The sequence below is a fragment of the Aythya fuligula genome, chromosome 7 (assembly GCF_009819795.1).
Source record: "Aythya fuligula isolate bAytFul2 chromosome 7, bAytFul2.pri, whole genome shotgun sequence".
Classification (NCBI taxonomy): Eukaryota; Metazoa; Chordata; class Aves; order Anseriformes; family Anatidae; genus Aythya; species Aythya fuligula.
In genome coordinates, this window is record NC_045565.1 from 5,755,870 (window position 1) to 5,782,629 (window position 26,760).

Below are 26,760 nucleotides of genomic sequence, written 5' to 3' on the forward strand. Positions count from 1 at the left end.
CATCCCAGCTACACCCCATAGTCACCTTGTCCCTGTCTGCCCTGGAGGTGTACAAACCCTCCAGGATGACCAGGTGGCATTTAAATACACTCGCTCACGTAAAGGAAGCCCTAAGAATGGGTCTGCTCAGTGCTGCGTGGATAAATCCTTGGCTTCCCCACGTCCCTTCTGGGGATGGCATTCATGTTGTCTTTTAGATACCTTCAGGAAAAGCTTTGAGAAGTGAAATGACTCAGGAAAAAAAAAAAAAAAAAGAAGAAAAAAAAAAAGAAAAACCTTCTGGTTTTGGTCCTCTAGTACCCGAGAACTCAGCTGGCTCTGCTGGAGACCGACCGTGGGTGGCTCTCGTGGTAGTAGTGCTCTCCTCTTCCCCGGGAGCGACGCACGTAGTCCTGGCATCGTGGAGACAGATGGGTGAGAGCTGTGAGCATCCTCAGCAGCCTTCACTGTCAGAGCAGTTGCCTGTTGCAGAGGAAAGCACCGCTTTAAATGGAAAATCTGTACCCCTCATTCCACTAAAATAAAAGCTTTGGAAGTGTTGCTTTCATGCATCTGCGTGAGGTGATGGACCCGAGGCTGGTTAAGCCTCGCAGCGGGGAGCAGGGAGATATTTAGGGACTGCTGCTCGCCTGAAACGCGGATGCCCTGATGGGGTAATAAAGCAGTGCAAGGGGTTTCTGTTACAGCAAAGCTAGAAAGCCGTGTGATGTAAAAATAGAAGAGACAGAAGCAAAGAGGAGGTGTCTTTCTGCCTACTCAACAGAGTTCAGAGCCGAGCAAAAAAACATTAAACGACTCAAAAACCTGCATGATCTCTAAATATGCTGGCTGTGTTTTCAGCCCCGTGGTATGTTTGAAATCTTTTTCCAGTGGCTCTGTTAGCTCAGCTCTAATTCATAAGGGGAAAAGGCTTTGTCTTTTTCTCCAGTGTGCTTCTGGCTGCATGTCATTCCTGAAAATCTGTGGTTTTTAGGAGAAAAAGCAGAAGAGTGGCACGAAATGGTCGGCTTCAGAGACAGCAAGAACAACGCTGTGATCCGGGAGCAGTGAATGTCTCTTCCTCTCTTCCCTGAGACAGGAGACCTGCTGCTGTCTCCGTGGAGAGGTGGCCCTGTTGGAGACATCTCGGGGTGGGAGGGAAGAGTTTTGGGGTCGGTTCTGCTCCGTGAGCCAACAGCATCGTGCTTTGGAGGCTCTGTGGCTCTTTGCCAAGCAATGGGAGGAGGTGGCTGAAGTTCAGCAGGGGTGTGGGTTTTCTAAATACATGTGGTTAGCAGCTGGAGAGGCAAGAGATTCCCCTAGAGCAATTTCTGCTTTGTAAATCCTCTTGGAGAAATGAAGGAGCATTCAATGAGCCTCACAGAGGACCGCAGCCTGTATTGCCCCGTGTTCATGTGCCTGCGGGCGGAGGTGTCTCGTGTCGAGGCTTGGGACCCTCTGGTCTCTTCAGCAAGGAGCAGAAGGGCTGGGCTTTCATTCAGGGGCTGCCCAGGGCTGGGTGTTGTGAGAGCAGCCTCGTGAAGCCTTCCCATGGCTGGTTGCTATGAGCTGCTTGTGAATCCAGGGTTATTTCTGTACGTGCTTACGAGCTCTGCCTCCTCCGTAAGCCGGGCGCGGGGCTTGCCACCGGCGGCAGGGGACTGGGATCGTGAGCACTCGGCTTGCTCAGCAGCAGCGCTCTTGTGAACGTGCAAAAGGGGTGGAAAAAGCTTGAGGGCAGGGCTGCAGGGCTGGCGAGTTAATGCCTTCAGGTGTTTGCTGGCTGCCATGCAGCCGGGGTGCTAAAACACAGAGTTTTTCCCCACGTTTTCGTGCTGTTAATCTCTCTCTGACACAGATGAAGCGTTTTGTTGTGTGCGTGCTCCCCCAGCTCTGCAATGAGCTGAAAGCTGCTGCCTGTAGGGAAATGGTGTAGGAGAGCCTTGCGGCCGGGGTTACTTTTGCTCCGGTTTCTCCACGTGTTTGTTGCAGACAGGAATGAGCTCACCACGGAGCATATGCCGTTCGCTTAAGCTCTGATACTGTGAATGTGGATTTTCCATTCTTCATGCTGCTAGCCCAGCTGACTAAATAAGCACATCCTTGTAATGAATGATTAGAAGCAGGCTATTTCTTTTCCTGCCTCCCAAATAGTTTTTTGCAAGTGTAGCGCCAGAAGGTGGCTGGCACCCATTTAGCAGTGCCGTGCTTCTCTTCTCCCGGGCTGTTCCTAAAGCAAACACCAAGCAGGGTGCTGGATCTGAGCAGGATACACCTGCACCTAACACGCTGGCAACAGCTAACGAGGGGGCTGTAAAGCATGGTTTGCTTCGTGTGCTGTCTTTGCAGCTTGCTTCTGAGTTGTGCTCTCCTCTCCAAAGCACTGAGCATCCCTGGGAGGAGAGGCTGCTTGGTGCTTGACAGGTTAAAAGCCTGGTGCTTGCCCTCAGGTTGCTGCGTGCTGCTTTGCTGCCTGCATTTTTCTTATTTTGCACAGGGAGAAGCAGTAAGCGTCAGTGGTAAACTGCTAAATTTTTGCCATCGATGCGTGTTGTCCACAAAGCTGTGCTTTCATTAAATGCGTTGCAGAGGTGAGGGGCTGGGGCGGTGCTGGGCACTCGGTGGGCAGGAACGGATGCAATCCCCAGGGCTCACGGCGCTGTGTCCTCCCTGGAGCTGAGCATATTGCCTGCAGCATGGTTCCTTCCGTGCCCAGCGGATTTTGGCAGAGGTCTCCAGCAGCCTTTTCGCTGATTGAGCAGCGATGGGGGGAGTAGCAGCATCGGCTCAGGTGTGCTGGGGGAGAAACAGGCTTCCTGGGGGAGTGTGGATCTCCAAGAGGAAGGAAAACCTCCAGGAACTTTCTGCTTAGGTAAAGACTTGTTAATTGTGCCAAGGATTGTGGTAACTCAGTTTATTTTTTAGTTAAAATCCCTGTTGGTAATGTTCATCTCAGCATTAACACAGTCCCACAATGAGTTTTTGAGTGCAGCTTAAAATTCCAATTTCTCAAGCCCAATTATTTTCCTTTTTAGAAGGAGAAGATACCTGTTTGAGCAGGGAAGTGCTGTTGATCTTTACTATAGCAATTCGCTTTCCCTAATTAGCTCAGTTGCTTGGTATTACATGTGGATAGAAGCAAAACTTCCTACTTGCAGCAAATGCTGGAGCACGTTACAGAGATCTGCTTTGGAAGCAGCAGCTACCAGGTAGTATCAGAAGCATTTGGCTGGAGTAGAGGAGCAGAATGACTTCGGTAGGAGTAATTCATAACGGTAATGCAGCCCTGGATCGTGCTTGTGCTCGGACAAATGCATTAGTCCCAGAGCAAAATGCCTTGGGTTAGCAAGATGGGTGAATGCGAAACATCTCGAAGGGTCAGCAGCGTTCAGTTGACATTCGAGTCCACGTGTGGATATAAATGTAGGGATGCAAAAACCCATGCCAACTCCTGCGTGAAGAATTCATGCATCATTTTGGGCAGCTGATTTGGTGCAGTCTCAAATCACTCAACCGCTTCTCCAACACTGTCTTTTCTATATACTAATTTTCTGGTATTCTATGGTGGTGGTTTTTTTTTTTTTTTTTTTGCTTTTGTGCTGGGAGCGATGTAATTACCTCTGACAGCAAATAATTTCCCAACAGAAAATCGATGAGGCAGAAGTGTGGAAGTGTATTAACGTGTCTGGTGGTGTTGCCTCCTGCAGTGCACTAAGAATTGGGGTAGATGAGGGGAAAATAAATGCTGGCAATTATTTAACGTGGGTTATTGATGTTAGGTGGCGGAGATCAGAGCACCTTTGTTTAGCTGGACTTCATTTTTTTTTTTGTCCTCTGCAGGCCAAAGAAGATTTTATGCGACTGTAGGCTACCTGACACACAAATCCAAGTGCCAAACAGGTTGTAGGAATGAGCGTGGCTTATGCAGGTATTAAATGCAGGCTGCGCACTGAAACATGACTCTAGGAGCATGTTAACTGATGTGAGCCTGTTACCATCCCATGTAAGCCAGTGATGGCAGTGTGGCATGGCACTGGTGTACAAAAAATAAATCCCTTTACACCTAGTCTCGTGTGAGGTTGGTGTGAGAGCAGTGGAAGTTACCCTTCGCTGCCAGCCTCGTGGTGAGGAGAAAACTGGGTGTTTGGGTTCTTAAATGCTCAGCTTCAAGGGAAACTTGTGGGTTTGTTTTCAGGTGAATGCGTGTGCTGAGGAGGTAGGTGTGTGTACAGGGACTTGGGATGTGAACCCTTGGTTGTTGTACACTTACACACATTCACTGCTCTGAAAGGTGTCAGATATTTCTGCACGCTCTGGCCAGACATTTTTGTATGGGAGGTGCAGGCCGATCGGTAAAATCCCTGCTGGCATTTCTGCCTGCATCTTCTCCTGACTTCCTTGTTGCTGTGTTTGTGCCTGGTGTTTCAGCCTGAAGTTCATCAAACGTGAAGGGGTTTGGCTTCATGGGCGCTTCTCAGCCTGCGCCACGAAGGAGCTGAAAGAGGAAGCGAGGTGGAAGAAGCATGCCCTTGGCTCATCCTACAAGCCACTCGGAGGAGTACGGGAAGCGCTCCTGGTTTATTTTAAGCACAGAATGAATTTGAGACCTTAAAACACGATTGCTCCAGCCCTCTGGCATCCAGAAGCACAAGCCCCGAGGAGTCACCCAGGGGCAGCTGTCGAGCTTGCTGCGTGCTCCCTCCCCCAAGTGGAGCTCCCTGCATGTACTGAGCACCCTGAGCTCAGTTAGGCGCTGGGTGTTGGGCAGAGGCTGCCGTGGGAGGGCTGGGATGCCAAACTGGTGTGCAAATGGACTGCTCGGCTGTAAGGAGAGAAGGCTGGAGAGGTGTAAAGCACGTGCTGCAGCCCTTGCCCTCTTCTTTCTTGAGTAGAGGGCTTCAAAATAGCGTGCGTTGGAGCTGGGTGTTGGCTACAGGAGACCATGGTCAGTAAATTGGTGTGCAACAAAGCTGCAAATAATAGAGCTGGACTGGCTTACTGGGCATGAGTAGCCCATAGGCAGACTGGTTGTACTTTGTTTTATGGGTAAATGCTGGTTATACAAGTGTCTTTGGCTGTTTTCTCATTTGGGGCTTCCCAAATTTGCTGGCTTTCGAGGGATGGCTGAGTCCTGCAGTTCCTTCAGTTCTCTTGGTGGACGATGCCTGGCAGCTCAGTTGCAAAGCCAGGGCCCAGCAGCAGTGCCTGGCTCCCACGTGAGGTGCTGGGCATCTTTAAACTGCCTGTCCCTTGGGGATTTTGGGGCACTGGTATCTTAGTGCACACCTGCAGAGAGAAATCAGTAGGGGTAGGTGATGAGTTAGGGTACAGCAGATTCAGGAGTCCTCCAAATCCTACTTCATTCTATTCCTGGAGCAGAGGCGGGCATCTGGATGTGAAAACCCTTCATAGTGGTTATACAGCACCAGGCTATGGTGTTTGAGGCTGAGATTAGCCTAGGAGAGACGGCTGGGGTGTGGCAGGACCCCTCTCTTCAGCAGGAAGGCAGGAGCCATCTCAGTGAAGTGTTTTGGTTCCTCTGGAAGATGCTGTTCATTTTTCCTGCCCATAGACCCAGTACACGACCGCTAGGAGATTGGGCTGGGGAAGGAGGCAAAGATTTGCTGTTAATTTGGGGTAACTGTAACCCTGAATTTGGAGGGGGGAAGCTCAAGGAGTTTCTTCCCCGGGTTTGTGCTGCGTAACGTGGATCTCGTTTTGCTTCAATGGCTTGCAGCGTTGACAAGGGGAGGTCTGTTAGATGCTCGCAGGAAATGTGTGCAGAAAAAGAAAGATGAGGTTGGCCATAAATTTGGGTTTATTACAAGGTGATGCTGAGGTTAATGAGGACGAATAGCTTTCCTGCGTGCATCTGTAGAGGGCTGATGTATTGACTGGGTTCCAGAAAGAGTTAAAGCCCCCAAATTAATTGCGGAGCTTTTACTGAGAAGCTGGGATTTGACTGAACCACTTGGCAACCCCTTTGTGGGGGCTGAAAGGTCCCCCCTGTGCTTTTATGGAAGTAAAAAAGGAAAATTAATCTGAAGGATGGACGTCCTTCCTTCGTGGAGAGCAGAACCCTTAATGCAGTACCGGAGACTTGACTTTTTCTTAGCTTTATTCGATTTAAGCCCTCAAAGCCTCAGCTGCCACTTCCAGCCATGTTTCTCTGATTTTCATTGGGGATGAATGCAAATACAGACCTGCCAACAAGTGGCACAGTACTTAATAAGATTAAGCTTTAAGATGCTCGCCTTAATTCCTGGTTAGACAGAAAACATCGGTCCCAGATGTCAGCAGGGCTGATGGAGCAATGCAGGCTTCGTGTGCTCCCCTCGGTGCTGTTAGCACAGCAGCAGCTCTCCCCAAGCCTTTTGGACAAGGTCTAACCTGTTGGTGGCAACCTGCTCCGGTCCGTGTCCTCAGCTCTCAGCACCCTGGGTGTGCAGGGAGCGTGGGGAAGCCTCCCCTCGCCTGCTGCACGGCCTCACCGAAATGGAAGTGGTTTGCATGCGGAGCTGCAAGTCTTGCCTCGAGGAAATCCTTGCTCCAAATCACAACAAAGGAAGGAAACACCTGCCCTGGGGCTTCTCCTTCCTGTGTGAAGGAGATTTAATATCGATTTAAATATCGATTTAATATCGATTCAGGTATCATCGTAACGCTCTGCCAAAAGGCTATGGAGATCTCACGGGGATTTTGCAGATGTGAGTTTCATGTCCCTGTGTCTGAGCTGTGGAATTGAAGGTGTCAAGGGCCTGCTGAAAGATACCAGCTTATTAAAACTTGGGAGGGTAGCAAAAAAAAACTCACTGATTTTTATGCAATTAAATGGGCAATGATTGGTTTTCTCACTCACGGGGAACTCTGTGCCAGAGCCGGAGGAAACATCTTGCATTTTCTTCAGTCTCGGGCATTTACAGCTCTATATTTTTTAATCACGGTGCAGATAAAGTCAAAAGCAAGGTGTTGTCTGGGTCAGAATCAGAAGTCAGCTCATGGGCTTTGAAGGTTTCGTGATGAGGATGCCTAGATTATTTTTGTGCGTGTTAACTTTGAGGCTTATTTTAATTACTGTATTCTCTGAAGCCTTGAAATGTTAGCCTTATAAAGGCAGCTGCTTCTGAAAATGCAGGCTGGGAGAAGGGATTATATCTAATCAGTAAGATCACCTTCCAGTCTTTCAGAGCTGCATGTATTGCGTTAAATATATTTTTTGTCATTGCAGCAGGGAATGCAGGCAGGCCTCAGATTTTTTGTGTGTTTTTTTTTTTTTTTTTTTTTTTTACAGATGCAGACACTCTTCAGTTCTCTTCTGCAAGAAAGCTTTCCTAATTCTTGAGCTTTTTTTTTTTTTTTTTTTTTTTTTTTTTTTTTTGCTAGTGTATTAGTGTATGAAAAAAATTAACAGGAACCAGGTTAACCTCCTGAAGGGAACAAAAAAAAAAAAAAAGGAGATGGGGGACTTGTAGGCTTGTAGAAATTTAGACCTCCAGAAGATAAACAGGTTTGCTTATGTTCATTTTCTTCCCCTCTTCAATTTCCATGGAAGTTAGTTATCAAGTCTTGTTTATTTGTCCTGGAAGTCGCAGAGGCATCTGGTTCCAGGTTTGGTTTTGGCTTGTATATGCTAGATTTTTCTCTCCTTACAGCGAGTAGTAACTTTGTGTTCCTTAAAAACTGAGTTCTCAGACCACGTGCTTGGAGTATTTATTGATGTACCAAGTATTCCTGGGGTAGCTGCATTTGACTTGGATATTCATATTTCATCCTCAGTTGGAATAAGTCAGAAAAATAGCTTATTTAGTAAATATTTTTTTTATTTAAATGAGCCTTAAAGTAAATGACTATTTGCATGTGTACTTTCTGAGCCAGTAAGCGCAGTGCTATGCTTGGAGCAACGATGACTGCCTCAGATCAGTGCTCTGGTGAGCCAGCCACTGGATGTGAGCATCGTCTCAGGTAAATAATACAAGCAGAAATGGTGAATACGTTTAGGATTGATTATTTCAAATGAGTTTTCCTACTCAGTGACTTGCCTTGTTATTAAAGGTAGAGATTTGGGGAATTGCTTGGTCATATCCCAGAGCTATATTGCGTTGCAGTATTGTTCAGCCAACCACGAAGATTATGTAAGGAGGTTTCTGCCAGGCTTGATTAAATCCAATAACATTTATTCTTTGTTAAAAGTGGGTACAACAGCCTTTCTGCTTTTATTTTTTTCTTTTTAAATCTTCAAGAACTCCAGCTGATGAGCTGGGTATCAGTTGCTGCTCCCTAATACGTATGTTGAAGCTCCATTCCTTTCCCCTTCTCTGCTTTTCAAACATTTACTTTCTTTTTATTCTAGCTGTGCATTTGAAAGAAACTGGGTTCATGTAGATTGAAGCTTTTTCCGTGTCCAGATATCCTTGCTGCTATGAGCACTGGGGATTGAGAGGAAGATATGGTTAAGAAATCATAACTTGAAACTCAGTTTTTTTTTAGCTAGAGCAAAGATTAGCTTTAGTGAACACGCTTCTTTTCCCTCCCCTTCCCAAATGATGGCTGGGGGCCTCTATGAGGTTACTCATAGGTGTAGGTATTTCAGGAAAAATACCTAAAATCTCAATGAATACCCCAGTTACAGCCTGGGCAGTGCAAAATGTCCTTTCTCTTGGCAGTGCTGGGGATCACCTGGGGATCCCAGAGAGGTTCTGTCTTGATGCAAGCTCTGCTCTTTTCTTTTGAAACCCCTGAGAAATACCTCTGTTATGTTCAAAAGGTAATTGAGAGTATTTTTCCAGAATTTCAAGTCGCTTGGTTCTCTGTGTGCCCAATCCTTTTGCGGAACAAACCGTGTGGAAATAACACAGCTCATAACTGGCTTAAGTGATTTACCTTGGCATTATTAGGTGGGAACTGCGTTGTGGTACCCATTGTGCTCCCTGTGACCTCCGGATAGAGCAGTGTGCAGGTTAAATGAGGTGGGCAAATGTGGGATAAATGATCTGTGATGTGCTTTCCCTGCCTGTGATTTTGTTTTAACAGCTAAAGGAGAGGATTAGGGAGGTGGGGATGCTTTCCAAAAGAGCCTGGAATCATAGCTTCCCAAGCAGAATTATTAACTTCAGGCATCTGTTGAGGAGAAAATCTGAAGTTACTCTTGAGGAAACGCCCTGCTAAGTGGCATGCCAGCTTTAGCAAGGTTCTGCAGGCGTGTGCTGGAGGGCACACTGAGGTGCAGTGACACTGCAGCCAGAGGCTTGCTGAAAGGCTGGAACCCGAGGGTGCAGGTAACAGCCTGAGCACAGAGCAAACATGCCATGCAAAGCAAGTGTGTGTCCCGCAGCAACCCTTAAGAGAAGAGGGGCTGTAAGCACAGAGGGTGGCAAGTTGCTGCTGGGTCATAGCTACCCCCAAAAAAAAACATATATGGAGTTTTTGCTCCTCATATTGGTGTTGGTTGTTCTTTGGTTTAAGTGTGAAACCTCACTGAAGCCGTTGCAGGCATGAGCAGGTGCTGGCAGTGCGTTGTGTGGATGCTTATTCCCCTTCAGTGCCCTTTCAAGCCCTGCCCTTGCAAGGGCAAACCCTCTTCCAGAAGTCTTTGCTCAAAGACTTAGTTCAGCTTTAGCCTTTTTCTAATGCAAGGATGGGTTTTCTGCCTGCTGCCCTCCCTCCGTGTCCTTGGGTGAAATGCAGACTAGCAGATGAATTCCAAATGTTTAACTGAGAAATTACTCTAAAATATTTATTCTGTAATTGGGTTGAACAGCTTTTGCACTCCAATATAACCAACTATTTTATACCCACTCCGGGCTGCAGGTAATAGACTGAACTGCGTGCTTGGTATCTTACCTCTGCTGCATTATTCATAGCCCATTGTCCCTGTTCCCATCTTGCGAGATAAATGACCTCTGTTTTCAATAGTTAAATTTGATTTATTCTTCCTTCAGCCTGTGTAATATTTAAACAGATCCCAGTCAGAGTTGGAAGATAATTTCTCCGAGACCCGAAGTGCAGGATTACATTGAGCTGGTATCCATTGATGCATCACGATGATAGCATCCATTTGAGGGGAAAGCAAACCAAGAAGAACACATTTGAGGATTACAAGTTTTTATCCTTCACAATCCAATTTTTTTTTTTCTGCTGGCAGTGTTAGAAAGCCAGTTCCTTTTCATCTTATCCTGATGATTCATCTACTCCTGGATTCTATAAAGCTATCCAACACCAGAAGCTCTGTGCTATGCTTTTGGAGAGGAGAACTACTTGTGCAAGTTCTGTCCTTGCCATTTTTCCTGCCTAGCACAGCTGTGGCCACCTCCAGTGCCCCTAGGATGAAGTGGCAGGTCATTGACAAGGAGCAGGACAAAAGCAGGGGCTGTGGTTTGTAGTTGAATAGCGTGTTTTGACCTGGGTACTTTGAGTCGGCTAAGATTGGTTTGCTGTCTGTGTCAAGTCATGCCTAGGAAGGAATGAAGTTTGTTGAATGGAGGAAGAATGTTCCTTTTATGTGAGGAAAGACGATAAATCGCTTGGTGTTTACCTCAACTCCCTCTTCTGGCTTAAGTAGCAAAAATAATTCAGTTGAGAGATGACTTGAATGGCTCCTTACACGGGCTGTTACCCCAGGGATGAAGGGTACGGGGGGACATCCATGTGCATGTGTCGGGGACTGCTCTGCAGTGCCTGCTGCATTACTTCTGTCCTGGCAAGTCGTTTTGTGACTAACTGAACTGATATACATCATAAAGCAGTGATCTCATGGATAAATTTGCTTAGAAAGTACTTTTTCAAGTATTTTAGCAAACTAAGGCAAGCGTTGAAACGCTTCCTGGTTTCTGTGCCAGAAATATTTTAACTCCATTAAATATCCTTGAATATTTTTGTGTGAGCCAGTGATAACTTTTTCCTGATGTCCGTGAGCCAAGAAGCTAATGAAGATTGCTCAGTTCAGTAAAATATTTTCTTGGCCTCGCTGCTGGAAGGAAACAGATGTGCAGGTCTCCCTGGGTTGCGATGAAGATCGATGCATTGCAGAAAAACAAAACAGCAAGCACACCTGAAGAAAGTAAGTGTTGCAAACACAGTAGTCACAGGTGATGGGAAACTTGGGGATGTAGAAGCAGCTACTGGTTTCCTTCCAGTTTCAGGTTTGTATCTGGCATTTCGTAGCAGATTCTGTTCTCCCTCACTATTCACACTCCACTTACACGACCAAGCCTATTGACACAGATCTGCTTCCTCCCTCGCACTTCAGCACCCTGAATTTGCTCCCGGAGAACTGCAGCTGAGCCTCTGGTTCTGATGTAACAGCAGGAAAAAAATCTTTCCACTCTTACAGCTTCACAGAAGAAAAAAATAATTAAAATGGAGTACCTGAGCCTTTTCTGTGAGTTGTTATTTCTTAAATGACCGGAGACAGCTGATGAAACAGCTGCAAGTGTCATGTATAAGTCTGCCTAATATGTGACGTAGCCCAACCATGTGCCATGTGTTGTATTTTAGGTTTGCTCTGCAAATTTATTATGAATAAATCCAGGTGACCATGCTTATTAGTCAAGTTCAAGGCTTGCTAGCTCGCTGCTTTCCCATGATGATTGCCTGTGTGCTTAAGGACTCAGTCTGGGAGTTGGTGAGGCAGTGGAAATGCATGGAAAGATCTCTGCTTTCTTCAGCTTGCTTTGGTTACAGAGAGCTCCTGGAAAAGACCAGGAATAGTCCTCTGGCGACTCCTCACAGTTTGTTTTTGGTATGCTAATATTTATAACCCTTTGGGGAGACTCGGTCCCTAATTCTTGCTTTGTGTCCAACAGACAATTGCTTCCAGCTTACGTAAAGTTCTACAAAATTGTTCAACTGTTGGTGGCATGGCCATCTTTGAGCTCCTCCAATAGAGCTGTCCTCGACAGCTCGTGAATTTGCTCTTTATCTTGTTGCTGATAGCTATTAAAGCTGCTATCGGATGATGGATGCAGAAATGATGGTGGCAGAGGCTTTTGAAATGCTACCACTCTCCTGCAAAATGTTGTAACTATGCCTGCAGTACAAATCATGTGTGCTGTCAGCAACAGTTTTAAAATAAGCCAGCTGACTTCGAGCGCTTTCTCCTGCTCGTGTGGTTTGTTCATGGCTCTGGTGGCAACTCCTGCGATGGCCACGGTGGTTTCTGCAGGGATGCTCGAGCCCAGAGCTCTGCGAAGTGCCAGCAACTGGACTTGGCTGACATGGTGAGGCAAAGGGCTGCCGTGATGATCAGCACGGTGCTTGCAGTCTGTATTTAAGGTCAAGTCAGCAAAATGTTTGTTGTGTTATGCTTAAGGGGTTCTGCTGTGTGAGGTTCCCTTGAAGACATGGCCTCTCTCTGCTGGGTCTGTGTCAAACTCATCTCGTTAATAGGTGCAATAGCACACGGGGGAAAGGAGAAGGTGGCAGCCACCCAAGTGGCTTTTCTGAAATGTGCCCTCTGTGAGGAGCAAGCACTGCTTAAAGCTCCATCGTTATCTCAACCTTCACTGCAGCCTTCACTACGAGCTGACAGTTGTCAGCCAGGGCCCTTACAGGCCCATCGTCGAATTGGAGGCTTGGACACCTGCTCTTTCTGTCTCGTATTAGGCTGGCTTGCAGTGGTATTTGGTGAGAACCAAGCCTCAGAACTCGGTGCAACGTGATACAGGGGAAGTACACGTGGATTTTGAGGAAGCTGGGAGGAGCGAACAGGATCTGACTGAAGACGTTCACAGCTCCAAAATAGCGTAACATTTTTAGGTGTTTTCCAGTCACGGGCAGGACTGTGAAACACCTGCTGTTGTAGTGAGGGATTTACAGCCCCAAAACCGTGATGTGGTGTAAGTGCCTTTCCTTCCTGTACCAAGGAGGAAGAAAGATTTAATGGTTCAGAGGCAAGGTGCGGGGGAACTGGCTGCTGAGCAGGCAGCTGGCCTTGCTGAGGCAGGTAGGCTTGGTGTCACAGTTCTTCTGGGCAAGATTTTTGGGACGGGTTGTCCTAAAAGGAGCAAAGAGTTGTTCTACACTTGCCTGTTCATGACTTCTGGATGCTCTTGCTCTTGATTTGGGCACAATGATTTGTTAAATGATTTCTTGCTGTTTACTTAGTTTAGGATCCTTGAAGGAGTTGCAAGGTGAAAAACGCTCCCTTTGCAGAGCACGGCCAGCCTTTGAAATGAAATAACCTTCTTGTTAGACACTGTACAAACTCTGTGTTTGTTTGAATTATCCACTTCCAAATGGATGTGAGGCACAGGAGGCTTTTTCCAGCAGAAGCAGTGACTGAAGGTGCTAACGTACTAAACACAAGGCACAGCATCCAGGTTGGAGCTGACATGCTGCAATACCAATGACAAGGTGTGCAGGGCTCCTGTGGCGTGTTAGCAGCCGTAGCTGTGTGCTGCTGTGATCTAAGGGTGGCTTTTTGTCTTTGGAGTTGTCCCTCCCCCTGCTAAATGCTCCGTCAGATGGAGAAGACACCACGTGTCAGCTCCTAATTTGCTTAATAGTGCAGTTAAGCACCAGTGCAATCAATCTAGTGACAGAGTTAAAATTATCTCCTAATTACATCGCAAATTGAAGAGGTCTGGGGGGCAGGGAAGGCGATGGCATTTCCTGCAGTGCTGGAAAGGTGGGGGGCAGGCAGGGAGGGTTGTGTCCCCCACTAAGATAAGCCTCACGCTTGTGCTAGTTCCCTCTAGCCAGACCAGAAAGAGCATTTAAAGCCTCTTGGAACAGGGGAGGAAATCCCTCTCAGGAGTCCCCTCAGCCATCACGTGCCTTCTTGTGAGCTTGCCAGCAGCTTTTCTCACCAGCCCCGCCAAAAAACAGAAGGGTGGTGGCTGTGCAGTGGTCTCAGGCATCGTACACCTGGATTGTTGTCTGAAGATGAGAGGTTTTGGCAAGCCTTGATAATCCAGGGAGTCACATTGTCAAACTCATTGAATTTAACGCTTTAAATTTACATCTGTCTTGCCTTTCTACAATAGGTGAGTAAGAAGGAGAGGAGAGCAGTTATTACCGATCAGTCTTATTGCTGTGTAGTGTTTTCCTGTCAAATTCTGTGTTGTTAAATATACTGTCGATATTAATAACAATTTCCACCTACAGTGAAAAATACCGCAGGGCTCAGTCACAAACGACTGCAACCAGGCTGCATCCTAGCCTGTAAAACTGTTCCTACATCTCATGTACTTCAAGAGACAGTATGTCAGCATGTTAATTAATATGATTGTAGCAGCCCACTGGTGTAAGTTGAAGCTCATGACATCTTTAAATCGGTGATGGTCTCGATCTGAAAGGTCCAAGCAGCGTTCTCCTGGTCTTCCCTTAGGGGCCTGAACTTCCTAAGGAGCGCTTAGCTGCTGCATGCTGAGCACCTGGCCACTAGAAGAACTGATAAGCTTGAACTAATTCTTTTGTTCTTGTCTTTAGGCATATTGCAATGAATCTTCCTCAGTTCCTAATACAGGAAGGAAATGCCTCCTCCTTGGAGAGCACTGTAGCGTGCCTGTCCCCCGCTGCTCCATATGTGCCTCTGCAGACTGTACTCAAACTTTTACAATTACAACTTGATTCTAATTCTCTCTCATACACTTTTTTTTCAATTTAATATTTATCTTCTTGAATTACAGGAGCGCAACGTAGAGATGACTCTTGCCTTTTTTAATTAGCTAACTTCAAAACATCTCTCAAGGACACTGTGCCCACTCTGGGAAAGAGCAGGGTAACAAGACTTGTTTGCTCTCACCTCCTCATTGATCTGGCACAGGGTTATTCCTAATGCCACGCAGAAATCATGCTCCTCTGTGGGCTGACCACCTCTTCTTGGGACATCCACGTGGAATGCAGTCTGGCTGAATAGATTTGCTGTGCATTAATATTCCTGAAAAATATCCCATGCAATTGGTATTGTGCCCTGCTCCACCACGCAAGCACTGGAGCAAGGCAGTGCCCTGTACTCCTGTTTCACCTCTCGGCTGCTGTGCTAGCTATTCTTTTCAAGCCATGCCTTGTGAATGTTTCTCCTTCTTCATCATGACTGTTTTCCTTCAAAAATTGAAGCTCTTAGTTATTTAATCTGCACTTGTTGTAAGCGGTACTGCTCCACGTGTCTGAAATAGCGGTGTCTGCTTTCTCACCAAGTGTTTTTGTATCTAGAGCTATTGTGGTGTTACTAGTTTCAGCTGGACAGCCACTTACACTGCTTACAGCCAGTTATTTTAGTACTTGTCTTTTAATGCTGTTTCAATGGCTAATGTGTTTCCACTGCTGTGCTGAAAGCTGAAAGGTTGCCTGCTATCAGGGGACTTGGTCTGGGCAAATACAACTGCCAGTAAAACATGCTGGGTGGGGAGTGCCTGGGCTGGGTGGCTGTGCTCTGGACTTGGCATGCCTTGCTGCCTTCTGTCTTGGATTAGTGATAAGCTTTGTCTTTACTAAAGAAAAAGAAAACAAAAAAACACCAGTGTTGAAAGAGGAATTGCTTTCTATCTCGTGAAGGTTTTTGAACGTGCAGGGTTTTAGCAGAAGCAGTGGGAAGTAATCATGATCAACAGCTGTGATGGCTGACTGTGATCAACCTGCAAGTTAGGATGGGTGAACTGGGCCAGAAGGAGTGATGCAGGCAGGGATGAAGGAAAGCACTTGGAGTGGAATCCGAAACACGAATCGTTCTGCCTGTGCATCTGGATCTTCTAAGCTTGTTGGTATGTTATTTTGGAGATGGTTGCAAGCCAAGTCTGGGTGCAAGTACAAGGCTGCACAACTGTGATTGCAAGAGCACAGTGCTGCCTTGAGAACAAGGCAGTCTTTACCAGCTGTGGAAGCTCCCTCCATCATTTGTTGGCTTTGCACAGCTGAAAGGTGCTTACAGGGAAGCTCAGGTGGAAGCTGACTTTTCATTAAGATGGCAGCATCTTTAAGTGGGAAGTGGCCTAAGTGTACAGGACTTCAGCTTTCCTCAGTAAGGAAGGACCCAAGCAAACTGTGTGGTCCTGGTAAACATCTTGGTAAGGTGCTTTTGGTGCGTTCAGTCTGCTCCCACACGTGTCGAGTCCCTGTAGAAATGCAGATGACTGAGCATACGTGCAACTTGTCCCTTCGGCAGGGCAGCTGTTCTGTAGGGACTTGTGACACCTGTGTGGCTGGGGAGCATTCAGCTCATGGCCCGGCACCTCCTGCCAGAAGGTGTGTGTAACAGGGTGACCGAGGGACTTTCACCCAGCCCGCCCAGGCTGTGGACTTTAGCCTGCTAAGGCAATCCCTGGAGGGGATAAGAAATGAAGGATGAAAGAACTCCACATAATTAGTATTGGATCAGAGGAAAAATACGGGTTCCCAGCTCTACTTACTTTGTTAAAAAAGCAGTAAGATGCCTGGAAATAGAAGCAGGGAGAGTCCTATTCTGCCCTAGCTGGGCCAGCATCCTTGCTTGGGCTGAAAAAGCATATTCTGGAGTCCTTGCCTGGATGCCTGTCCCGCCCTGTTTTTTCCAGGGAGGCTTTTTGGCAGTTCCATGTGTATATTTAATTTTCCTAAGAGGGATGATTCAATTTTCATTAACTAGCTGAAGCTGTCAAAGAAAATACAAACTGGAAAGGTGTCTCTGACAGCTTGTGGGATTCTGAGCCAAGTGGTAAATTGCCTTCTTCTAGACCACTGAATACCTATCAGAATGTATTAAACCAGTTTAATTGGTTTGGAAAAGCTTTAAGGAAGTGACCCAGCCAAAGGATCTCCATTGCTTTCTATTCTACTCCCACCTCTCCCTAGGATAATCTATTTCCTCTGGGCTGCTCATATGGAAATGGTCTCCGTTTTTCTTTCTTTGTTTACAAAGCTTCTCAATCTCTTAATATGAATTAAGCCTCAGTGTTGTAGTGGAAAGAAGTGGGAACTGCAAACTGTTTGTAGCATGTTTGTGCGGCTTACAGACTGTCGGTTGGAGAGCAGCTCAAGTTGGCTTTTCAGGACCGACTGCTGAGAACTGATGTGTTTGTCCGCAGTTTTCTTGTGTCTTATTTTTTGGACAAACCTGCAGCAATTTCTGTGGGAAACGTTTTTAGATGGTTAGAGAGATAAACATGTTAAATGTTCTGAATTTCTTTAAATAAAAAAAAAAAAGGCAAATACTTATCTTATAGATGAGTATTATCTATTAATTAATTCTTACTGAATTAGTAGAAGCCATTTTTTTTAAACCAAAAAACCCTGAACCAAATGTTCAGGAACTCCTTTCATAATACTCCCCCGTGATGTTATTTTATTGTGTATACTGGCAACAGATCGCTTGATGACCACTGAAAATGCATAGGAAAGTTTTGGGCCTGCCTTTTTTTTTTTTTTTTTTTTTAATCATTCTTTATGTAACGATTGAACTTTGATCCTCCGACTTAATTGTTATATGGACTTGAGGTGTGTTCTGGCACAGTGCACATGTCCATAAACTCAGTTCCCATGAGTTTCCCCAGGACAGAGGAGGGAGATTCAGGAAGTGACAGAACGAATGGCAGTGACAAGGCTCTGGCCACGGGCTCTGCCCTGGCACCTTCCTGAGGACGTTCAGCCTCTCCCTGCTGTGCTCGGCCCAAAGCCGTGGCAGCAGTGACTGAGGTTTCTCTGAGGACAGCACTGGCCTCGGATGAAATGATGGACTTGAAGTTATTAGCTTTCCCGAAACTTTGTTTAGCTGCTAGTGCCTCTGTTGCTCTTTCAGGCCATTAGATATAATTACGTTGTTTGGTTTTGTAGCACGGTGATTTCATGCAGGAGATGTTGAAATGAATAGCTTTGAGCTGGTGAGGCTGTTAGGAGATGCCATTACCATCATTGCTCTTCTCAAAAATGAGTTACATAAAATCCCCGTGGTCACCGGGTGTTCTCCTCATCTTCCTGGAGATGACGGATGGTGAAGTGGTTGGTGCAGGGACTCGAGTCCCAGCCAGGTGCATTTGCAGCCTGGGTCAGGAGTGCGTGGTTTGGGGTTAAAAGCTCGCCTCTGGCAGGGGAGCTGTCAGGCTGCAACTGTAAGACCTTGGTATTGAGGAGCTTGGGGAAATAGAGCAAAGTTTGCTTTTCTGAAACCATGCATAAAATGCAGTAGGGTGTCACGTGGCTGTTCCTTGCGCTGTGTACAGAAGGGGTCAAGCCTGCTCTTGCAGAGAGGGCAGGTGAGAGGAACTAAAGCAAGTCCAACTGGGAAGCCTTCAGAGCTGAACGCGGCATGCTATTAAATGTCAGATTTAAAATCAGCCTCTATTCTTACTGCACTGGATTAGTATGCCAAAGATGTGCTCCTGCAAAGCACTGCTGTTCGCTTGTTTAACCTGTGCTGAGTTGCCTCTTCAGGCACATCCTTCTGACACATCTTAGGTGACCATGGTGCAATTTCCTCTTTCAGGGTGGAGGTGGGAGGCTGTCCTTAAAAATAGGTGCATCATTAACTGAGGGGTAATTAAACATCAATGTTATAGAGGTGTTCATTTCTCGTATAAGTTCATGAGCTGTTGTCTGGTGGCAAAGTGAAACAATGCTCTTTAGTGCCTTTAAAATATTCTTGTATTTTTGTTGGGTTTCTTTTTTTGTTCTTTTTACAATGATAACATGCAAGGGAATGTGTGTGATTTAGAAATCTGAGTTGCACAGTAGCAATCCTCATGGCAGGTAGTATATATCTGGGGAAAGATGTCAGGCATCCACTCAATCCAATGGAAGATTTGTGCAGAGCGTCATGAGCGTAGGACTAGCTCAGGTATTGATTTTTATTTTAATTTTTCTTTTTTACTGTACTAATCACACCTGGTAGTCAAGTAGTGTGAATGGAATGTAGAAGGTGAAGAAGCATTTCAAGCTGAATGTCCTAAGCTTTGGTATTTCTTACGGGAGAAACTTGGCCAGTAGTAATTAGCCACAGGTACTTGTAACCATTTCCCAGAGCTATGGCTTTTCTCTTAGAAGCTGAACTTCTGAATGTGAGAATCTATGAAATATATCTGGTGCTTCTGGGTAATACTTTTAAATTCCCTACCTAAGTGGATCATTCAGGATCCAGTCCTAAAGATAACTGGGTCTCCAAGCTTCCCTTGTAAGGCCTCTCATTTGGGAGAGGGAGCTTTTTGTCCTTAGTGCTTGCAGTAACTTGATATGACTTGGTGGGTACAAAGGACCTGCCTCGTTCTGCCCTGTGCTGATGCTGACTGTAGTCTGTAAGAGCCTGGTGTTTCTTTTCAAGAGCTGAAAGCCAAGTTCCCTCATGAGTTTATTTCCTTCAAAAACCGGTGCGAGTTGGCTGCTCCCCAGTTTGTGCTGAGGCAGAAGGAATTTCCGTGCACTTGTGGAAATTTAATTTCATAACTCAGCTTATTGTTTTATTCTTGGTCTTGTATATACCAGGGGTACATCATTGGCTGCTGTTTCCTCACCAAGAAGCTCTTGCTACTTTTCATGCAGAATGGCAGCAAGGTGGGAGAAGAGAGGATCAGAGCTTCTCTGTCAACTGGCTATACCATAGGGAGTTGGCTAATGTGGTTAGATAAGAGGTAGAGACAATAAAACCACCAACAGCAACAACAAAAACGGTAAGCTGCCATGCAGGAATCAGTCTGATTTCTTCTCTCTGCTCATACAGTAATCAGATGTCAGTGGCTGATGGAGATGATCATGGAGCAAAGAACCTTGAAATGAGTGGAATAAAAGCTAAGAAAATTGTTCAAACTCTTTCCAAAACCAGGATTTGAAGCCCCTTTAATATGAGAAAAGTTAATAGAGGAAGGATCAAGTAATAAGTTTGGAAAAATTCAGCTTTGAGTTGTCTTTGTATGCAGGCTGCAAAGCTGACGCAGGCTTTAAATATGTAATGGTGTTTTGTTTGCTTTCTGGTGTTGTTTTTTTTTTCTTTTTTTTTTTTTTTTTTCTTTTCCCAAGCCTCAAGATGCAAGGGAATTAAATTCTCAGCTTTTTCCACTAACTGTGAGGGCTGTGCTAAAGAAATGGAATTCAACTGACCTACTCTGGTAAAGCAAAAGTATTTTAATAGTGAAACCGTGCTCTGGCATCACCAACTGCAAGGGAAATGTTCCAGCCCCAATTTTTGATGGCTAGAGGTAAGAAGGGCTGTGCCAGGTTGGGAAGGAAGGACTGTGGCGGTCTGGTGTACCATGGTTGTAATCTGTTTCAAGTAAAGCAGGAGCAGTGTAATTCTCTGCAAGTTGTTGATGTTTATAGGAAAATTAAGTATGTAGTCTGAAATATATATATTTTTTTTTTTGTTGGGGGAAGAAGTGGGTGTGGATGGTGGGGACATGAGGGAATACCTGTTAAAAGCAGCAGGGACTGCTTGACCAATGTGCTTAACGTGTCCGTTAAAGTTTTTCATCACCTCCTCTTCCCACTCCTGCCCTCAGCTCTGTCACAGTGTTAGCAGTGATGTTCCTGTTACAAAACTCTTCATTGCAGCATCTCCACAGCAGCAGTAATGCTGGGAGAAAGATGCAGTGAAAACAGGGAGCAGCTGCTTCATTCCCTTTACATTTCTTTAGCAGGGGATGCGTCTCCTTCCTCCTACCCCCACCTCTTCCTGGACACTGTGGGTTACCTGTTTCTTTTTAGGCAGATGGGCAGAGGAAGCAGGATGAGAAGGGAGTATTTATAGCTCACCTCCTGTTTGCGTTCCTCCTAGCAGATGTGATCGAGCTCTGTGCTAATACTGGAAGAAGAGAAAATTCAGGCAGGAGTGAGAAGGGTGGCAACTGAGGACCATTTGCTAATGTGTAGGTCGTATGAAGTGCTTCAAAATGCCAAGATTAACACTTCCCACATCTTACTGGCATTGCCTTTTTTTGTGTCCATCTCCTCAGCCTGATATAAAAAAAAAAAAAATCACGAAAAACAGTACTGCTGTTCTGAGTGGTTCTCATTTGCTTGACCTTCATCCACAGAAACATTACCCTATGGAGGCAGTGGGTGAGAAGTGTTCTTTTCGAGGCAAAATCTGACTTTGCAAGTGGGATACAAGCAAGGTCGTGCTGACAGAGAACAACAAATAAGTTGAAGGCAGTGGGATTTAGTCAGGCAAGCGATCAGATCCCAGGAGACAAGCAGTATCGTGAGAAGGGCAGCGAGATCTTTCACTGCCACTTTCCAGTTTCTGGTCAAACGTTTGGGGTATTTGCTGCTGGGTAGCAAAAACCTGTGGTTTGAGGATTGCTCTTGGAACAGTAAGGGCTGTATGAGGGTAACAACGTGTGCTTTATTGTATGCCACATGCGCAAACAGTAGCAGTCTGTTCCCTAAAGGAAACATTTCCTGAAATATTTACTATGTGGATGTATCCAGAGACTGTAGCAAAAAGTTGGAGGAAGCCCTCCATACAGGGTTCCTCTTATTTGTCGAGCAAATCCATGGTGAAGGTGAAAATCTTGATCTTTCTCTGAAACTGATCCCAAAGGGAAAAATCTTGGAAGCAGGCCACGGAGCCCAGATGTCATGGAAGAATGGAGGTGGAAAAGGAGGGGGGCGAGAGAGATGGGAAAAGCTCTCTGAGGCCAGACTGACCTATTTTTATCATCTCTTTGGAAGTCTCTGGAGGGTGCTGAGGGAAAGCACCCAGCAGGAGCAGGGCTGGATGAGGCACAGTGCAGCGCCATGGGCATGAGGGACTGCCAGAGGTTCATCCTTGTCTAAATGGCATTTTCCTGCCTCCTTTTGAGCCTGAGATGCGATTCGAGGGATGTCACGTTGATATCTTTCACTATTATTGCTAGCTCACTTGCTTTGGTTGCGGGATTAGAACAAAAGAGAAGGTGAAGGGAGGAGAAACCATAGTAAAAATGGCGTAGAGCCAATGAGACGGGTAAGTGCTTGTGGTGTCAACAGTGAGTGCTGAGGGCAAAATGGAGCAGAGTGCCTGCAGTGGTCTTGTCTGTGCCCAGACATGTCCCCATGTCTGCGTACATGAGGGGTTGGTTCCCTCGCAAGCTTTGCCTCAGTAGCTGCTGCGTTGGGCACCTGTGCCTGGGTGCTGGCAGCGGGGCCATGGGAGCGCTGAGGGGAGGTTGAGGCTGGTTCCAGAACCTTCTGGAAGGTTCCAGCAGGGGTCTCTGTCCCGGAACGGTTCCAGAATGTTCCGTGAGGGTCCAGTAGGGGTTCTGTGAGGAGAAGTGGAGCTGCTCTGGCTGGTTCCAGAACATTCCAGAAGGTTCCAGCAGCCCCACCACAGGGCATAGCAGAGCCCTTCAGCACCCCTGAGGAAACGAAGAAAAAGTGCCAAGATGTTGGAAAAGAGGAATGAGGCGGGAAAAGTGTGAGGAACAGCCCTGCGAGCCCTTGGTAAGCTACATGTCATGGAGGATGGACGAGGGAGTTCTGGTCAGAACGCCATTTTGCTCCATTTCCTCTGCTTTGCAAACAACCACTGTGAGGGGAGCAAGGCGGGAGGGCAGGACCTGACAACTAACGATGAAAGCGCTGTTGGAGAGCGATAAAAATGTAACAGGCTGAGTACAGGAGCAGAGCTAGTTGGAGCCATGAAGTAAGATTGATAAAAGGCGCTCTTCAGCGCTTTTGAGGCGGGTGGCTTGGGTTACTGTGACTGCTCGGGGAAGCCTGTCGCAATTCTTCTCACTGAGATACGGGCCAGGAGGTTTTACTGTAACTGCTATTAGAGCCTGAAAAGATGTGTTTTTTTCATGTTGTGAAAGTGAGGCTAGAGGAAAATAGCTGTTGCCCCTTGGAAAAGGTGAGCTGCTTCACGGCTGGCTTAGGGCAGCCTCAGTTCAAGCGGGCCCTTCAGAGATGAATGTTGCGGCTGGCAGCTGCAAATGTATCTTGTAAAATGTCTTAGCATGGGTGAATTTTTATTTTTTTTTCACAGAATATACTTGGCATTTCACAAAAGCTCTGCAATGTGATGGTTAATTGCACTCCGGGTAACAGCCTAGCAGCATTTCTTACTTGTGTTCTAGATGGAGATTCACTTTTCAAATGCTTTCTTTTATTTCCTGGACAACTCTTTTTAATCAGACTTCGGGGACTTGGTAGTCTGTCATTTTTGTAATTACTCAAAACGTAGAACGTGAGCTCTGTCAGATTGCTCCCTCTTTTCCTGTCAGAGAGCACTTGCTGGTAGCTACAAGACTCCTCTTCTGTTACAGCTTTGATTAACTTTGTCACCAGCATAGATTTGAGATAGCTATGCCAGGCCCTCTAGAGATGCTGATATCTGACGTTTGGATTGTCTGATATAGACCTTGATAAGGCTGGAGGAAATGCTATTAGACAGAGGACTGGGACTTTTTGTTCGCTCTTGCTCCCTTAATGCTCTGTTAATCGTTCTGTTGTGCAACCCTGAGTCTTAAGGTGCATCTTAGCACCAGTGAGACAGGAAACGAAGGACTCAGTGGGTGTGAGAAGTGAATTCCTGCTTGTGTTGTCTTCAGACTCACCAAGTCATGCTGGTGCTTAAAGCTCCTCATGTCAGCGTTGGGGATTTGGTGCCTTTCATACTCCACGTATTACTCTGGAATTCAGAGCCAAAACCCTGGTATAGTTATTCTGCATTTCTTTGAAGCAGCGAGCTGTTGACTGCAGACAAATTGTCATGAGATCTGGTCAGTGAAGCTTGAAACAAGTTCCTCTCCTCCACCCTGCACTGCTTCAGTCCCAAACTTCAGTCTTCTGTCACAATTCTGCATAAAGCTGTTGAATTGTAGACGTGTAGGATAAAGGGTTGAGGCATTTCTCTCCATCTTAATTCTAAAACGATAGCCACCCTTCAAGAATAAAACTGATTGATGGTTCCTCAAGCTCTTGCTAACCTTGGATGGCAGGAGGTGACATTTGGGTCTGTGCTGACTTGGAGTTCATTTGTTCCTCTTTTTCCCTCTAACCAGAAGAGACTGCTTTCCTAGATAAGAGGTTTCTGACAGCAGCATTGCAAGGCACAGTTCAGAACTGCAGCAGTGACAGATATGAGAGGTTTAACCAATGTCTCTTTCTAGAAAATGCAGCCATGGTGTACTGCTGTGTGATGAGTGAAACATGGAGTTGGGGCACGCCTTCATGGGGGTGAAAAAACTGTCAAAGAAGCTGCATCTGAGGACACCTCGGCTTTTTGATTAGTCATTTAACATGCTCTGTTTTTCAACCTGTTTTGCCTGTGTTGTATAAAGGCAAGGAGCTTTTTGGAGCTAGCTTGTACCTGTCAAATGTTCATGGCCTTAAGGTAAAGTCATTACAGATGCTAGCTGATAAAATCTTTCAGTTATATAGCTATTTAGTGGTGAGATAAACCTGGGTTTAGTGGGTTGTAGGATTTTTCTGAAAACAGATACTAAAACTTTTGGGCTGCTGTGCAAATCTGGTAGGAAGGCAGGCTCCTGGTGTGCAGTATTTCAAAAGTAGATGATTAATGCCATATAAAAGGGAAGAGTAAAGCTGTGAGAAGCACAGCTCTGCCATGGGATCAGGTGAAATAAATACAAAACCAGTGCGTCGTGAAAGTGCTCTCACAGATGGTTCTGTCTCACTGTATAAATTCTGCATGTGTAGTATCTCACCAGGTAGAACAGTGTTTTCAGAAGGATTGCAATTGAAGTTGGTGGTTTGAAATAGGAACTGGTCAGGTATTTGGGGATTTTTTTGCCTTCTTATGGAGGTTTTCCATCATCTAGTAAAACTCTGAACAGAAGCTCAAAACTGGCTTGTATGTGGTGTGCAGCTTCTGACTTTTCCATGATGTAGTAATGATGCCAAGATGATTTGTCCAAAATGTGTGGCTGTACCTGTGTGGTTTGCTTTTCTTTTTTCATTAAAAAAAATAATTCTTCAGGTGGGGTGGATTCCTGGTTGCTCAGCAGTAGCACAGGGGTGCTTATTGGTCCAGAAGACTTACTATTTTCAGATGTCAAAAGGCAAATTTGCCCTTTGGTTCCCAAAATACAGTGTTGTGTATTTTTTTTTTTTTTAACTTTACCCTTTCCAAACTGTGCTGCTGCTGACTTCTGTTACAGCTGTTGAACGCCGAGTTCCTCTTTGCTGTTAGTTCCCTGACTCCAATGTCAGAAGCTGAAAATGCAGTTGCAGCAACAAGCAAAATTGAAAATGACTTCAATGATTTTCATTGTCAAGGCATGGAAAAACAGAGTGTCAATACAACAGGAGCTAGAGTGAATTCCCAGAGCTGTCAATGCCCTGACCGTCTGGGCATAGGTCCTGCTTTCGAGACTAATGCAGCTGAAGCTGTCCTCGATTTGCATAGCAGGCTCCAGAAGAGGAGTAGCAGAGAAAGCTTCTTTAAGTAGGTTATTGAAAGCAACCTTGCAAAATACGGAAATCTGGACGGTTTGGCAGAGAAATAACCAACTGCCTGGGCTTTGTTTCCAAGCTTCCATTAGAAATGTACTTAAAGCAAGCCCTACCTGTGGGATACCTTTATGGAAGTGCAGGCTTGGCAGCTGTATTTTAAAAACAGCAAACAAAAATCCCCAGGAATGCCTGTGTTGGACCATTGCTGTTGAACAACCTGGGTGGCAGTCACTTGAATGTGTACCCGTGAGGCAGAGGGGAGCTGGTGTTGTGCCTTACTGTTCTGGTAAAAATGGAGCTCCTCTTTGCCAGAATTGTAGGTTTACTGGGGGAGAGTGGTGTGTTAGTGTATAACTAATATAAAGTAACTTATCCTAGAAGACAGGCTACAATCAGGCTGATTGTAGGCTTTCATGAACAAATTAGTCCCTTGCCAAGGTTGAAGAACATACGAACCATTCATGCGCTTCCCTCTCTTATTAGGCTTATTCTTTTTATAGCTCGGTATCACAGTTTTTGTTTCTGTCTTGAACAATTTGTTCTATCTATGAACAGGCATGTTTACTACTTGTATCTTAGTTTGGCTTCCATCTCTGTAAGGGAGGAAAAATAATATAATTCAGCAGAGAAAGCAACCTTAAGAGAATGAACCTCGTAATCCAGAACTCCCTAAACCTTCCCAATGGTACACTGGATCTTAACCTTTGAGAACTGATGTTTTTGTGGGATTTCTCCTTTCCATGTCTGCATGGTAGTCTGAATTGAATTTATAAAATCTAGCTTACTGTGGCTTTATTTTTTTTTTTTCCATTAAGGGGAACAAAACCCCAGCTGTTGCCTTGCACATTCTCACTTGAAACTAAATATGCTGAGAGATGTGTAGGGTGAGCTTGGCCGAGGGGCAGAGCCCTGCTGGGTGGCAGATGGCAGGAAGGGGCTGTTCTCGCCAGGTCTCCGGTTTGTCGGAGGAAATGCCCGGGCATCAGGGCAGGGGATGGCGGGAGAGGGGACAGGAGGTGGCAGTGGGGTGCGATTCTGCCGGATAGCTTGACTGAACGTTTGTCCTTTTGCTGTGCTTGTATTTTCTAGGTGCATCAGAGGCTTTCTCCTTGGCAGAGTGTAAGAGTGGTCTATTGCAGTACGGTAGTGCCCTCTGATGGTGAGTGACATAGAGAAACTTTTGGCTTGTTTTCAGCTTGAGTCATGTTCCTTGACCCCTTTTCTGGTTGAGGCTTTGCTGGCTGGAAGGTAATTCAGTTTCGAACTGAGGAAGTGACAACAAAGTCAGTCAAGAAGAATCAAGGAAACAGTCAACTTTTCTAATAACTGTTCTTATAAAACTGGACAGGCTTTCTGAAGAAGGATGTCACTGCATGCAACTGTCCAATGTTTTTGCCAGGCTTCCTCCTGATGTAGCTGTGAGCTCTGTGTGCTGCCTACCTTTCAGGGTGCTGCATGTCTTGTTAACTTTTTAATGTGATGAAA

At 45.9% G+C, this 26,760-nt stretch overlaps 1 protein-coding gene across 1 annotated transcript in view; it reads left to right on the forward strand.

Moving 5' to 3' along the window:
- Positions 1-26,760, forward strand: part of MCU (mitochondrial calcium uniporter) — an 80,143-nt gene that overhangs the window by 40,447 nt on the left and 12,936 nt on the right. The window contains exons 2-4 of the mRNA XM_032191124.1: positions 24,141-24,193; positions 24,981-25,136; positions 26,365-26,434. Coding sequence (XP_032047015.1) covers positions 24,141-24,193; positions 24,981-25,136; positions 26,365-26,434 — 279 coding nt within the window. The remainder of the gene's footprint in view (positions 1-24,140; positions 24,194-24,980; positions 25,137-26,364; positions 26,435-26,760) is intronic.